Raw genomic sequence first — 16,404 nt, 5'->3', positions numbered from 1 at the left:
TGCCTTTCACCAGTCGCCATCTTTTATTGGGTATATTAAGTGTGAATTCATGCCCAATATGGTTTTGGGATTTCCTTTCACGTTCAAGTTTAGTCCAAAGTACAAGGAGATTAAGCTCTAAATTGTTAACTCCAAAGTACAAGGAGATTAAGCTCTAAATTGTTAACTCTTAAACAATATAATATTAAGTTTTTGTCTAAATTTTTCTACTCAGCAAACCGGTGACTATGAAATATTTGTATGAATGAATGCTTGATTTCGTAATGTTGTATTGCCTTTGAAAAGAAATTAGACCTGGCCTGACTTTCTTCTCTATTTCTTTTTCCTATTAAGAAGAGGCGTGTAATAATTCTAAATTGTCCTTGTCTTGTTGATATCAATCTTAGGGTAAAGTAGAATTACTCTTAGATTTTCTGACGTCAATTGAGAGTCGGTGAATAGTCTTCTAGGGTAAAGATCATGTCGACGCTATTGGAGGTGATGAAAGGTGCATTTTGTGAATAAATTAGAAGGGAGATTATTACCTAGAGAAAGATGGTGGACTAGGAAGCGAGATTGGGGTTCATACAATTGCAGGTTCGATTGTATGTTGCTGTCTTAGCATTCACATTTATTATGTTAGCATCTACATCTAATTTGTTGATATTTACACTATACCATACAATTGAAACTGGTAATTGTAGAAGCCCCTGATTGAGGAAAGGGATATCTGGAGGCAGGAAGGGGTCCAAAGATTGACCATGTAGCAAGCCATCGAATTAGTTATTGAATAGGTGAAGTTTGAAATGTAAAATTGCCGCTATCAACTTGTCTATAATGCTACCTAACTTTCTACAATTTGAGGGAATGCTAATTGTATTTTTTACTTTTCTTTTCACCTACTTCCTTTTTCAACTCAAAGGATGCTGTAGTTTGTGATCATTGTTTAAGACCGAAGCTCAAAGTCAAATTCTGATGGTGCTGTTGTTAAATTATTAAGGACATTATCACCATTATTTATTCCTTACTAGTTTCAATAATAACTGATGTCGATCCTTTTTCCCCTTGATAAACTAACAGTTGGCATTTTCTTTAGAAGACGAAAGGAAAGAATTAGTCACATATTCTTTGTGAGTTTTGTCTTTATAAATTATTAAGGAAAGAATTAGTCACAAAAAGATTGAGATCATTGCAGTTGAAACTAGTGATCAGGGAAAAATAATGGTGATAATGTCCTTAATAATTTAGCAACAACACCGTCACAATTTGAGTTTTGTATCTCTAAATTCCACGAATAAATAGTTTCATCAAATCAAGATTTAAACTTTTCCTAATGTTAGTTTCCTTGACTTTCAATGAGATATTTATTAGTATCATGCTTCGGTCTTAAACAATTATCACAAACTATAGCATCCTTTGAGTTGAAAAGGGGTGTAGGTGAAAAATAAAAGTAAAACAATTAGCATTAGACCAAATTACCTAAGCATTTGATGCTTTTGATAAAAAAAAAATGATCAACAATATTAAAGACAAAATATAAGAGAAAAAGAGAAAAGTGTCGTAATGTAAATAGTATTCATTTATTATATGGACCTGCAGTTTGCCAACAGGACAGAAAACCTTGCAAGCATGTACTGCATGGTACGTAAAACGGTACAAACCCCATAAACATGGAACTCAGGAGCTAAAGTCAATTTAGATGTAGAAATGGTAACGTAGAAACTTGGAATCATCCTCGCATTGGGCTTTTATTCTTATTCTTCTACATCTTCTTGAAGGTCTCAAACACCGATTGCCTTCTCCTTTGCCTGCAAATATTCAGTTGGCTTTCAGCTATGTGCATTTTTAAGTTGACAAGCAAGTTTACAAAAAAAAAAACACTCTTTAATCTGTATACTGCTCAAATTCTTGAAAACAGACCGAAAAAATAATGTATTTCTTTGGTTCTTAAAAAAAATCTTCTACTAGTCATTTTCATGGATCAAGTGTACGTCCTTAGCATGATATACATGGCAGTTTGTGTTGATAAAGTTTTGGATAGGTATTATTACCTCAAAACTTATGCACTTGCTTAGTAGTGGTGAGGAGAAGGAGAACCGTAGTAGTGATGATAGGGTGGAGGTGGAGACAGGTAAACTGGGGGAGGAGGTGGAGGTGAGTTGTACTTGTAAACTGGAGGTGGTGGGGACTTGTACACTGGAGGAGGTGGTGGAGGAGACTTGTACTCGTAAACAGGTGGCGGAGGAGACTTGTATACCGGAGGAGGTGGTGGGAGTGACTTGTATTTGTAAACTGGTGGCGGTGGAGATTTGTAAACTGGAGGAGGTGGTGGTGGGGACTTGTATTTGTACACTGGTGGAGGCGGGGAGTTGTATACCGGAGGGGGTAGTGGTGGTGACTTGTAAACTGGAGATGGTGGAGGTAAATACACCGGAGGTGGTGAGTAGTGGTAAGGTGGTGGTGAGGACTTGTAAACTGGAGGAGATGGTGGGGGTAACTTATAAGCAGGGGTTGGTGGAGGTGAATACACTGGAGGTGGTGGTGAAGAATAGTGGTAAGGAGGAGGAGGAGGAGATGAATACTTGTAATAATCAGCTGCAGTTTCCAAGGGCAAGCCAAGGGCGACAAATACCACTAAAACAGTGGTAAGAAGAGGAGTCAGCCTAGACCCCGTTGCTTTTGCTTTGCTCCCCATTGTTACTACAAATTCTTGTTTTAGGCTGATATGCTTCTAGGCAGCCTCTAGCCCCCTTTTTATAGCACTCGGTGGCTTCATTTTTTACTCCCAAGACTTGGAAGATGTAAACATGGTAAATCTCTTTTAACAGCTCTCAACAACTTTAGAAAAGTGAGAAATTGTGTACGCGTTGGAATGGGTTGTCCTCAAATTGTACTTTGATAGATTTGACAATCGTGAATATTCATTATTCAATTGTGTTAGGTTGAGAATTATGCTCTAAATTTTTGAATCTCAAGCTATATAATAACAAGTTTTGGTATTATTTTGCAACTTAGGGTATGTTTGATAAAACTGAAATCTAAAATCTGAATTTTGAATCCATTAAATTATTAAATTATTAAGTATTAAATATAATACATTTGAATGCATATCACATTCAGTGATAAGTGATATAGCTTATCACTTAATTTTGGGAGCAAGTTTTGTCTAAAAAATTTAGTGTTACTTAATTAATTTAGACGTTCAATTTTTTGTTATCAAACAATTTGAATGTGTTAAAATTTGAATCCATTAAATTTAAGTATGAAATTGGATTATCAAGCGGGGCTTTAGGCATGCAATGACTTTGAAATATTGTGTGAATGCTCGATGGCGTAATGTTGTATTATCTATGAATAAAAGACCATATACGGACCCGCTTTCCTCTCTATTTCTTTTGCCTATCAAGAAGGACGGTGTAATAATACAAAATGGTCGTTGTCTCATTATTAACAGTCAATCTTTGAGTAAAGTAGAATTCGTCTTAAGAATTTCTGACATCAAATGCGAGTCGGTGAATTGATTTTTAGGGTAAAGACCCTGTAAAGGCTTTTGGAGGTAATAAAACATAAAAGATGCAGGAAGAGATGTGAAGAGACTATAGGTCTTCTGCAATACACTAATATAACATTCACGTTACACACTTTTGTGTATTGATATGTGTTCTTTTTATCAGTTAAATTTAATTATTATGATAATTTAAAGAACATAGATATCAATCTATTATGTAACATGAAAATTACATCATGATGTACAACAAAAGATTCATTGCCATTCAAAGTTTGACCATTTAGTGTTGTAAGTCATCAAATTAGTTGTTGCAGCAGCGAATTTTGAAATGTGTAACTGCTTGTTCCTGATCTTGGGTATGATTATAGCTGTCAACTTGTCTAGTTTTGCCTAACTTTCTAGAATTCTGCGGGGCAGTGTATTCTTTTTCAAAGAATTGACAAGTAGACTAGTTTGAGGAAAGATCATGATTTTTTCCGTTCAAGGGGGCAATTTGCCATCTTGTCTTTTTGAAAAAATGGTATCACATTGTATAGGCAAAATTTCCTTATAGTACATCAACCGTAGAAAGTTTATGTCTACAGATGATGAAAAACAGAGAAAATTCTATAGTCTCTTTTGGATACGATTCTTTAAGTTGTATCTCTCAATAAAGATAAATAGTTTAAATTTTCAATATTTAATCTTACAATCATTAACACTTCTTTCACTATCCAATGACAATTATCACTTGTAGGTATGATACCCAAAAGAAACTATAAAATCTCCCGTGAAATGAAAACAAAATTTATTGCTTAATTTGGATGTCAAAAAATCATTTGACGATTTCTATTGGCTCTAGTTGTGAAGTTATACCTTAATGTCGAAGCAGTTAATTTCTTGAGTTCGTATTTTTGAAGTCACGAGAATAAAGAAAAAAACTTAAGGAAGAAAAAAAAGAACAGACGTTAATACAACAAATTTATGATACCATCTATTTGTAATATAAACATCTGCACCCAACTCAAGGCAAGGAAATTAGGTACCAAAACAGTAAACATCTGCATGTAACCGTACCTAGTGTAGTTTCACCAACAAAGGAAGTCTTCCTAATAGAGACCTTGAAAGTATTAATTTCATCATGGTCTTTAAAATGCTACTTCTTTGACTGATTTGTACGAATAAATTTACTTTGTTCTTTTAAATTTTGCTAATTTTTTATAATTTTTTTTCATAAGAGCACGAGTATCCACAATAGTGGGATCAATACAAGGTGGTTACTACCAATCAATATTACATATAATTTTCTTTGTGCCTTTATCACCATTTTCTCTAGCAAGTGTGAATTGGATTGCCCTCATGGAATCGAAGTAGCCAAATTGATGACAACTCAAGTAAATGGACATGTTAGTATTCAAGATTCCTTTATTTTCTGGGTGATAATATATTTATAAGCTTAACAGGAGGAAAAATTGGAACTATATACCCATAAAAAATAATAAATTTGGCAGGGTAATTATACTCCCGAAGGTTAAATTTTGACCCCAAGGCAACCAGCCTTTAGGGCAAAAGTGTATTTAGATGTTCCTTCATATTATTGGCTTTGTTTGAAGAGGTTCACATGGGGAAGTTGCCCTGTAAGCAATGATTGAAAATGTCTTTTTTTTTAAATTCTTTATTTTTCAGATCAATGATTGGATATGTTAGAAAAGCATGAATAAATTTTTATTTTCTTATTGAGAAGATAAAAAGGATGATTGAAAATGTTCTTGATACAAAGTGATTGTATCCAATAAGAAAATTTTGAATCATGTAAAAAATCAAAATGCTTAAAAAAAACTATGGCAATTTCCCAAATTAATGAAGTGGATGCATTTTAGTACTTGCATCTTAAACAAGGACTTGGTATGCAGAACGAATTGCCTATGTTCCTCAATTCACTCGATGTGCAAAAAATCTTAGTGCCCGAGGGATTTAAAACCACCGGAAAAATTTATAACTAATTTTTGCTGATGTTGTAATCAGTAAGGGATATGTCACTAATTTTTCCCTTTCGTAATCTAAAGAAATCGACATCATGGAGAAAAGTATTGAGATCATTTATAGTTTAAACTAGTAAGCGATAAATTATAGCAATAAAGTCCTTAATTAATTAGTAATAGCATTGTCAAAATTTTTTTTTGAGTTTTATAAATATAAATTCCACTAACAAATTGTGCATTAACCAAGACTCACACTTGTCATGATTTTTCTTTATGTTTCAATGAGATAGTTGTTAATATCATGTCTCTGCCTTAAACTATAAGTACCAGCTGGCAATATCATCACCACAATGATTACAAACTATAGTATACTTTGAGATGTAAAGGGAATAAAAGAAAGACAAACATGAATTTAGCGTTAGACCAAACAACCTATGTATAATAGTATAATTTTAAGAAAAAGGCCCATTATTAATATTGATTCAATAATATTAAAGGCAAAATATAAGGGAAAGAGAGAAAAAATGTCGTAACATGCATAAATAGTAGAGCCAATAGAAGTGAAATGAATTGATTAATTGTATGGAACCGACTTTTGCCAATAGGATAGAAATCCTTACAAACCTGTACGGCATGGTACGTAAAACAACACGTACCCCACAAACAGGGAATTAATTGAGTCACAAAATTCAATTTACAAATTAAAGTGGAAACATAGAAAAACTTGAAACATCCTCGCATTGGGCTTTTATTCTTATTCTTCAACATCTTCATGAAGCTCTCAAACACAGATTGTCTTTCCCTTTTCCTGCAAAAAATTCAGTAGGTTATGGGTATTGTGTATTTTCAAGTAAATGAGCATGTTAAACAATTCATTAATCTATTTAATACACAAGTTTTTGGAAGCAGAGGGAATACTAATGCTGTTCCTTAGTTCTTAAGAAAATTTTCTACCATTCATTTTCATGGATCTAGGTGTACGTATTTGGCATGATACACATGGCAGTTTGTCTTGATAGAGATAAGTTTTATCATGCGAAAGTTAGTTTATTGGTTAAGCGTTATTACCTCAAAAACTTGCATACAATTGCTTAGTAGTGACGAGGAGGAGGAGGAGGAGAATTGTAGTAGTAATGGTAGGGTGGAGGTGGAGACTTGTAGATTGGTGGTGGTGGGGAACTGTAAACTGGAAGAGGTGGAGACTTGTAAGCAGGTGGTGGTGATGACTTGTACACTGGAGGAGGTAGTGGAGGAGACTTGTATTTATAAATTGATGGTGGTGGAGATTTGTAAACTGGAGGAGGTGGTGGAGGTAATTTGTATACTGGAGAAGGTGGTGATGGTGACTTGTAAATTGGGGAAGGAGGTGGTGGTGACTTATACTTGTAGACTGGAGGTGGCGGAGACTTGTGAACTGGTGGTGGTGGGGGTGAATGCCCTGGAGGTGGTGGTGAGGAATAATGGTAAGGTGGTGGCGGAGACTTGTAAACTGGTGGTGATGGGGGTGAATGAACTGGAGGTGGTGGTGAGAAATAATGGTAAGGTGGTGGCGGGGACTTGTAAACTAGAGGAGGTGGTGGAGGTGACTTGTAAACCGGTGGTGGTGGAGGTGAATGCACTGGAGGTGGTGGTGAGGAATAATGGTAAGGTGGTGGTGGAGACTTGTAAACTGGTGGTGGTGGGGGTGAATGCACTGGAGGTGGTGGTGAGAAATAATGGTAAGGTGGTGGCGGGGACTTGTAAACTGGAGGAGGTGGTGGCGGTGACTTGTAAACCGGTGGTGGTGGAGGTGAATGCACTGGAGGTGGTGGTGAGGAATAATGGTAAGGTGGTGGCGGAGACTTGTAAACTGGTGGTGGTGGGGGTGAATGCACTGGAGGTGGTGGTGAGAAATAATGGTAAGGTGGTGGCGGGGACTTGTAAACTAGAGGAGGTGGTGGAGGTGACTTATAAATCGGTGGTGGTGGAGGCGAATGCACTGGTGGTGGTGGTGAGGAATAATGGTAAGGTGGTGGCGGAGACTTGTAAACTGGTGGTGGTGGGGGTGAATGCACTGGAGATGGTGGTGAGGAATAATGGTAAGGTGGTGGTGGAGACTTGTAAACTGGAGGAGGTGGTGGAGGTGACTTGTAAATTGGTGGTGGAGGTGCATGCACAGGAGGTGGTGGTGAGGAATAATGGTAAGGTGGTGGCGGAGACTTGTAAACTGGTGGTGGTGGGGGTGAATGCACTGGAGGTGGTGGTGAGGAATAATGGTAAGGTGGTGGTGGAGACTTGTAAACTAGAAGAGGTGGTGGAGGTGTCTTGTAAACTGGTGATGGTTGGGGTGAATGCACTGGAGGTGGTGGTGAGGAATAATGGTAAGGTGGTGGTGGAGACTTGTAAACTGGAGGAGGTGGTGGAGGTGACTTGTAAACCGGTGGTGGTGGAGGTGAATGCACTGGAGGTGGTGGTGAGAAATAATGGTAAGGTGGTGGCGGAGACTTGTAAACTGGTGATGGTGGGGGTGAATGCACTGGAGGTGGTGGTGAGAAATAATGGTAAGGTGGTGGCGGGGACTTGTAAACTAGAGGAGGTGGTGGAGGTGACTTGTAAACCGGTGGTGGTGGAGGTGAATGCACTGGAGGTGGTGGTGAGAAATAATGGTAAGGTGGTGGCGGGGACTTGTAAACTGGTGCTGGTGGGGGTGAATGCACTGGAGGTGGTGGTGAGGAATAATGGTAAGGTGGTGGCGGAGACTTGTAAACTGGTGGTGGTGGGGGTGAATGCACTGGAGGTGGTGGTGAGGAATAATGGTAAGGTGGTGGCGGAGACTTGTAAACTGGTGGTGGTGGGGGTGAATGCACTGGAGGTGGTGGTGAGAAATAATGGTAAGGTGGTGGCGGGGACTTGTAAACTAGAGGAGGTGGTGGAGGTGACTTGTAAACCGGTGGTGGTGGAGGTGAATGCACTGGAGGTGGTGGTGAGAAATAATGGTAAGGTGGTGGCGGGGACTTGTAAACTGGTGCTGGTGGGGGTGAATGCACTGGAGGTGGTGGTGAGGAATAATGGTAAGGTGGTGGTGGAGACTTGTAAACTGGAGGAGGTGGTGGAGGTGACTTGTAAATTGGTGGTGGAGGTGCATGCACAGGAGGTGATGGTGAGGAATAATGGTAAGGTGGTGAGGGTGACTTGTAAACAGGTAGGGGTGGGGGTGAATGCACTGGAGGTGGTGGTGAGGAATAATGGTAAGGTGATGGCGAGGACTTATAAACTGGAGGAGGTGGTGGAGGTGACTTGTAAACTGGTGGCGGTGGAGGTGAATGCACTGGAGGTGGTGGCGAGGAATAATGGTAAGGTGGTGGTGGGGACTTGTAAAATGGAGATAGTGGTGGAGGTGACTTGTAAACCGGTGGTGGTGGAGAAGAATGCACTGGAGGTGGTGGTGATAAATAGTGGTAAGGTGGTGGAGGAGGCGAATGCACTGGAGGTGGTGGTGAGGAGTAGTGGTAAGGTGGCGGGGGTGACTTGTAAACTGGAGGCGGTGGTGGAGGTGAATGCTCTGGAGGTGACGGTGAGGAATAGTGGTAAGGTGGTGGAGGTGACTTGTAAATAGGAGGTGGTGGTGAATACAGTAGAGGTGGTGGTGAGGAATAGTTGTGAGGAGGAGGAGATGAATACTTGTAATAGTCAGCTGCAGTCTCTAAAGGCAAGCCAAGAGCGACGAATACCACCAAAACGGTGGTAAGAAGAGGAGCCAGCCTAGACCGCATTGCTTTGCTCCCCATTGCAACAAAATCTGGTTTTAGGCGAATATGCTTCCAGGTAGCTTCTAGCCCTCTTTATATAGCCCTCATATCTTCATTTTTAAGCCCTAGGACTTGCAATATGTAAGCGTAGTAAGTCTCTTCAAATTCTTTAAACAACATTGGAAAAGTTAATTATCTTGTACACGTTGTAATGGGTTGTCGTCGAACTGTACTTTGATTTGGCAATCGTGACCATTCATTATTTAATTGTCGTTGTTTGAGGATTATGCTCTAAATTGTTAAATCCTGAACGGTAAAATATTAAGCGTTTGCATAACTTTGCAACTTAGCATAGCGGTGACTTTGAAATTTTGTGTAAATGCTTGATTTAGCAATGCTTTTTTGTCTCCAAAAAAGTGTTAGACATTGTTTGACTATCTTTTGTCCATCCTTTTCTTGTCAAGAAGACATGTACATCGTCAACACAAGTTGGTTGAATTGGTAAGTTCGGACTACTTTCTTACAAAACATTATATGTTTGAATTTTACTGTCGATATAAGAACTGTGTTAGTGAGCGATATATTAGAACACTTGTAAGTATTCTATGGTATCGGGAGTATATTTTGACTAGTGGTGATCATCAAAGCCTAATCTACCCAAACTTTTTCATGCCAAAAAAAAGGAGGTTATAATGTAATAATTCAAAATCACCATTTTCTCATCATGGCCAATCTGGGAGTATAGTAGAATTCCTCTTAGAATTTCTGACGTCAATTGCGAGTCGGTGAATAGTTTTAAATGTTAAAGAAACATGTGGAGACTTTTAAAGGTGGGATTAAATACAGGGTTTCTAAAGAAATGAGTTGGGAGATTCTTACCTAGATGAAAAAGCTACAATAAATAAAAAAAAAAAGGGGGGGTTTGTGCTGGAAGGGTACAAAATTTATAATGCAGTAAGGCATGCATCGAGTTGGTTATTGAACAGTGAATTTTCCTAGCAAAATTGCTTGTGTCTGAGTTTCGGAATATATGCCTATCAATTTGACTGCAGGATAGTGCAAATGAAGAGGCTGTATATTTTAGAAATGAGTATTCTTTTTTTTTTTTCCAAGAATTGACAAGTAGACTAGAACGAGGAAAGATCATGAATCCCCTCGCACAAAGGGGCAGTCAATTTTCCATCTTCTGTCATTGAAAACTTGCTATCGAAATGTTTAGGTTGATTTCTCCTTATAGTAGACCAGAATGTGGAATGATCAAGAATTCCCTTGTATAGAGGGGCAACCAATTTTTCGTCTTCGGTAATTGATAAATTGCTACTGAAATGTTTAACAATCCGTTTGGATTACCATTTTTTTAAATTTTTGTAGAAAAATAAATTGTATCAAATTGTTGTATTGAGATAAAAAGGTGATTAAAAAATGTGTTAACAAAAAATATAAAATTTCTAGGTGAAAAATTACAATCCATATAAGGCCAATTATTTAGATTTTTCTTATAATAAATCAGGCATAGAAAGTTAATGTCTACATATATTGAAACAGTAATCTTGTATTTCATGAAATGATGATACCAATATTTAGTTCTTAATTGGCATGTCAATTAATCTTGAGAGGAATTCTTTTGACTCTAATTGCATAGTTAAACCTCGTAGAAGAAGCCTGTGTGCCCCGCCTACTTTTGATGCTTCTGAAGTCACTGGAACAAAGACAAAAATTTCGTAGTATTTTAGTAGCTTAATATAGTTTCAGGAGTCGTCTTAACTTACTGAAAATTTTTTATTAAAAAAAAAAAAAAAAAGTTGCCGGCTTAAGGTTAATTTTCATCTGCCGTCAATAAAATATTATCTTTAGCACTCTGAAAAACATAGACGTGCGTGCATGACACTAAATAATTAGTATACATGACCAACCCAAGGAAGCTTCCATAATAGAGACCTTGAAAGTACTCATTAATAATACCATGGTGAATTTTGAATTTATTATGCTTCTTTTGACTAAATTGTACGAATAAATTTAAACTATCTTCAGAAGATTACTATAACTTGTGATCTGATAGCACATGTGAAGATGTTCAACCACAAATTTGTTAGGCAGGAATAAAAAGGATAGAATCTGTACTTGCTCAGAAAAATGATATGTATTCATATTTGGTAGAGAATGTAATATTTAACTGACCTATACATAAGATGTCATATTCGTTAGTTGGATAATAAAAATGGAAAGATGTAGCTCATTTGGATTGCTATTTTCTTGAGTTTTTTTTTTTTGGTAAAAATAATGTACTATAATGATTTGATATATATGAGATAAAAAAGTGATTAGAAAATATATTTACGAAAAACATAAAAAGTTTTGAGTGAAAAAATGGCAATCCAAACAAGGTAAAATTCAGATTTATAGAATGTGTTAACAGCTGGAAGCATGAAACCAAGAATCTACAACATGTGAGGAGTACGGGTACTGGCTCTATAAAAGGAAAATTATTAAGCTGATCATTGAAGATAATAGCATCGTAGCAATAAAAGACATTTTCTAAGTACTTCTTTCACCTTTTTCTCTAGCTAGTGTGAATTGGAATGGCCCTTATGGAATTGAAGGAGCCATTGATGACAGCTCGAGTCAATGAATGTATGATTCCGATGATTACGACCAGTTCATGACACTTTTATTATGTGGGATATATATATATATATATATATATATATATATATTGGCCCCCTGCTGCAACTGGGAATATTCACCCAAAAACAGAGGGAAAAAAGAATTCATTGCCATGGTGATACTTCCCCAGATAGAACATTGACTATACAACAGCCAGCTCCTTTTAGGAGAAAAGTACCATCCAAATATTCCTCCTCCATTGTGTGGCTTCTGTTTGAAAAGGTTCACATGGGGAAGTTGAAAGCTATAAAATGATTGAAGATGTCGTTTTTTTAATAGGTAAATGATTGAAGATATAAAAAAATCATGAATTACTTGTTTTTTAATTGGTTTTCAAAACCTTTTAAAAAAAAAAAGAAAAAAAAAGATGACCAACAAGTTGCCGAATATGAGGACTACAGTTTAGCTTCCAAGTGGAGGATTTTGGTTGTCAAATCCCACTAATGTGAGGACTACAATTTGACTTTATATGGATTAGCTCGAATTTCAGACTATTTTTTCATTATGAATGGCATCCCTGTCGTTAATTCCAAGGTGTAACTATTTCTTCAAAAGTACTCTCACAAAATAGATGTGCCTATATTTATCATAATTGATCTAAACTCGTTTGGGAACCGATATTTGGAAAGAATCCAATGAAAGAAGAGAAAAGGAAGTGGTTTATTTAGGGCAGAAAACACTAGTAATAATGTAATATGGAGCTTTTTTTTATATATATAGTATAAGTGGAAGGGTTTGAATCTAAAACCTCTTATTTACGCTCCCTCCCCCAAACCACCCAGTCCATTTTTCCTCCTAATAATGTTGAACCTTAAGATATCTTACCGCAACGGAGTGTTGAAATGTTTTATCTAACTCGGAAAGAAATGGAAAGAGAGCAAAAGGCAAGCTTCTTCAGGATTTTATTTTATTTTTTGTGATGCAAAAGACTTTCCAATCAGAAACAACAGGAGCAAATTTTCAAGGCACACATCCAAAATCATTTTATATTTATTTTTTTTGTGTCGACACAATAATTGTTAATCTATTTCTATTCTTACTCCTAATCCAAGAGAATCTAGAGATAGTTGGAGAAAGGTGTATTAGAGCATCTTCATCTTTTGAATTAACTGCAAGTCCAGAGATTTAACAAATCTAGGGTTTTGACCTCTCAACTTACAGCCGGACAATTTTCTGTAGTAGCCTGCTCGCCTAAAAGACTAAAAGAGTTGGTTGGGCCATACTTCTCAATGCCCTAAATTTACAAAAAGAGTTTCCTAACAACAGGACAGAATGAACCATCCAGCTCTTGGGTTGGTGACCACTACCAAACCCTTAAAACATTGGTGGGGTGGGAGGCAAGGGTTCAAATCTTGAGGCTCCCACCAAAATGCCTCCTACCAAAATGCCACTCTTGTGGCTCTGCTTCAAATCCAGACGGGTGCGTAGTGTATTCGTCTGATCCGGTGGTGGTTCTATCCCCATCGATCTCCTGTAGGCTCAGTTGAACCTTCTCGTAGTTAGAGTAGGAAGCAGGAGTAGGGATGACAATTGATAAAAAAAAACAACAGAACAGAATGAAAGAAAGAAAAAGTCAACATTATTCCTACGTTGACATCCAACTTAGCGGTGGACAAAAGGGATTCCGCCCTCATCTAACGAGGACCAGGACAAGAGTGCAACAGTAACAATGCCTTCCATATGGTCCAATATTGTTTGGCTCTGATATATTTATCAGTTTAATCCTTTTGATTTTTGGACTCGTATATAACACTACAACTTTGACTATTGACTTTTGCTACACATTTTGTATCTTTTCTTTTTCTTTTTCTTTTTCTTTTTTTTTGGTTGTGGGAGTAGACAACAAATCAATCATTGATGTATACAAGTAATTCACAAAATTTTTAAAGAGAAACAACTCAGAGCTGTTTACAATTAGTTAGATTGGAAATGGTTCTAAAGTATAAGTTGACTTTTCATTTATTTACAGTGCAGACTTTCTAAAGTATTTAATCAACAAAGAACATTGCCACTACATCTACCTCAAGATTGCCTTAATCCAGAATATAGACTTCTGATCAGAAGCCGTCTAACCAATATTAAAATGTGCATCACAATTAAATTAATCAGAAAATTTTCGACATTGTTGTGGAATGTTTTAGCCTCAAGTGGGACAGTATATTTTAATATGGTGGGAAAAAAGGAAAAGCAATTAAAAATTAACAGTAGTGTTGGTGTGATCCAATAATATGGGGTGAAGTTTAATTTTTATCTTCATTGTGATTCCTATTAGTTGACATGAGAAGTGGAGGCCAGGTTATATAAAATATGTTGTTAGGTGATTTTGGTTTTACGTGTAAGAAAGAGGGACGGCAAAAGAGATGGAAAATTCACGTATATATGATTTTTATAAGTCATGGGAAGTAGGACGTTCCCATGCAATGCATCCAGTACTACAAGGACATACTAAATTAGAGGCACTTGCTTATTCTAAACTCTAAGGGAGTTTTCTGAGAAAATGCTACACTAGAAAACAGTAATGGTACTTTGTGAGAAAAATGCTACTACTTCAGTTGTACAATTTTTTCTTTATATTTCAGTTGTATAATGTATTGGCTTAGTGCCCATTTTGCTTAATTACCATGCACTTTAATGCAAATACACTCATAATTAGTGACATTTTGCTCACCAAAACACGATTTCACTAACATCTAAAAAAATTAATCTAGAAAGATTTAAACAAAATAACATAAGATTGGTCTATAATTAGGTTTGAAACTAGGAAAAGAAAAATATGATTAATAAATAAATTAGGGTTGAATTTTGGAGGGATAATGTAGTAATCCTTTTCTTAAGCTTTTTAACAAAAATCACATTCCGACAACTACTTGGGTAGGTACTAGTCAACTTGATGTAGTGGCAAAATTTGAAAACTCTTGAGCATCAAAAGTCATTTTTTCCTTCAAAATAATATGAAGAGGAACCTCTCTTTTATCGAATTAGGCACAGAATATTCATATTGGACCGGTTTTCACAGAGACTTTGTTGAGTCATCCAAATAGACGAATAGACATTGGCGTGCTAGTATTAACTTTCGAACAATCTAATGCTAGAAAAAATTTCTTTTTTGGCCCACTTTTTAATAATGATTCCAGACTTTGATATCTGTAGTGGATCCCAGTTTATCAATTAAGTCATACTGGTGCTAGCTTTAGTTGATTTTGGGAATGACATGAAAATGAGGCTTTGAAAGATCAACTGATTTTAGTCATGGACGACTGCTTGCATGTTCAGATGGATCATTCTAAAGTCATGATCTGGTCACTTACATCTTTAATGCTAAAGGTTGAACGATTTTAATTTCTTCTTCTTTTTTCTTTTCTTTTGAAATGTACAAGCACCAAAATTTTGGTGAAGTTCTAAAAGCAACCCTACTAAGTGTTCCTTGCAGTGTTCACTTTAGTTGTTTATTCCGTTTATTAGACAGTTTTTGCCTCTTTTAAGTGTAAGTGGATCATTGCTTGATTCAATGCATAAAATCCTAATCAAAATGAGCAAAAAAAAAAAAAAAAAATCAACCCCACTTTTTGATATTGGGAGCATATTGAAATCTAATGCCTCTCAAAAGTTGTCAAAAGTTGTATGAGCACACCACGATATTAATGTTATATATTGACTGGTGAGAAGAATTTTTGTAATTACTTTTACCTTTACAAAAGAAATAGAATAATTTTTCAGCACTGACATACCTTTAATTATGACTAATTCATTTTGCATAACCAATATATTGGCTAATTATTATGAAAATTTAGTACCACCTAATTAATTAAAATTTAACTGAATTAAATTATCAAATAGGGCATATTCGTACTTTCAAGTAAAACATTCATTTAAATGCTTTATATTCCAAATGTACCAATTAATCGTACATTTACTAATTCATCGCAAACTAGAAACATTGTTAGAGAAGCAGACGAAAGATATGCTTATGGGCACCACCATGTTCCTCATTCTTATCAGTGAAAAATGATGATATTAGTATTCGTGATAAAGAGAAACCAAGATAAAAAAAGAAAGAGTCTACGCGCATGGCTTCTAACCACCTTCAAGAACATTCAAAACAATTTTCCTATGATTTATGATATTTGTCGCAAGAATTGAACATAAAATTTAGAACTACGGAGTAAAACTGATAGAAATATTAGAAGTACAAAGTGATATTTATTTCTTCAATTTTTATCAGCAGTGAAAGGAAAACAATTTCCTTCAAGGCTGTTTCATCATACGTAGAAGCAATCCTAGATCTTTTGGGCCTGTAAGTGCATTGTTGTACACTGTGGTCAGTGGCCTCTACTGGTAGCTACTACAAGTTAGTCCTTTGACGTTAATGGGCTTAAAAAATTTGGAAGAAAAGAAAGCATTTCTTTTAGTTATTGCTGAAAATAATGGCAGGGACCACGGAGAATAATAGATAGGTTATAGCTGGTAAATGCATTCTACCGTTACATTGTTTGGTGAAATCTTATATGTTTATAATTTCTAATCAAAAGGATCCATTCAATAATGGAGTGTACGAGTCACAATT

General features: G+C 36.3%; 2 protein-coding genes across 2 annotated transcripts; both read right to left on the bottom strand.

Moving 5' to 3' along the window:
- Window positions 1-1,535: 1,535 nt before the first annotated feature.
- Window positions 1,536-2,703, bottom strand: LOC113714557 (uncharacterized). The gene is made up of 2 exons (XM_027238462.2): window positions 2,031-2,703; window positions 1,536-1,787 (listed from the first exon to the last, which is right to left on the bottom strand). The coding sequence occupies exon 1, from the start codon at window positions 2,672-2,674 to the stop codon at window positions 2,051-2,053; it is 624 nt and encodes a 207-aa protein (XP_027094263.1). The 5' UTR covers window positions 2,675-2,703; the 3' UTR covers window positions 1,536-1,787; window positions 2,031-2,050.
- Window positions 2,704-6,005: 3,302 nt separating this feature from the next.
- Window positions 6,006-9,220, bottom strand: LOC113714228 (uncharacterized). The gene is made up of 2 exons (XM_072068432.1): window positions 6,517-9,220; window positions 6,006-6,256 (listed from the first exon to the last, which is right to left on the bottom strand). Exon 1 carries the CDS (start codon window positions 9,213-9,215, stop codon window positions 6,540-6,542), a length of 2,676 nt encoding a protein of 891 aa, XP_071924533.1. The 5' UTR covers window positions 9,216-9,220; the 3' UTR covers window positions 6,006-6,256; window positions 6,517-6,539.
- Window positions 9,221-16,404: the final 7,184 nt, after the last annotated feature.

The sequence above is a fragment of the Coffea arabica genome, chromosome 10c, assembly GCF_036785885.1.
Source record: "Coffea arabica cultivar ET-39 chromosome 10c, Coffea Arabica ET-39 HiFi, whole genome shotgun sequence".
Classification (NCBI taxonomy): Eukaryota; Viridiplantae; Streptophyta; class Magnoliopsida; order Gentianales; family Rubiaceae; genus Coffea; species Coffea arabica.
Note: the sequence above shows the minus strand (reverse complement) of the source record. Positions and strands in the feature narration are given on the sequence as shown.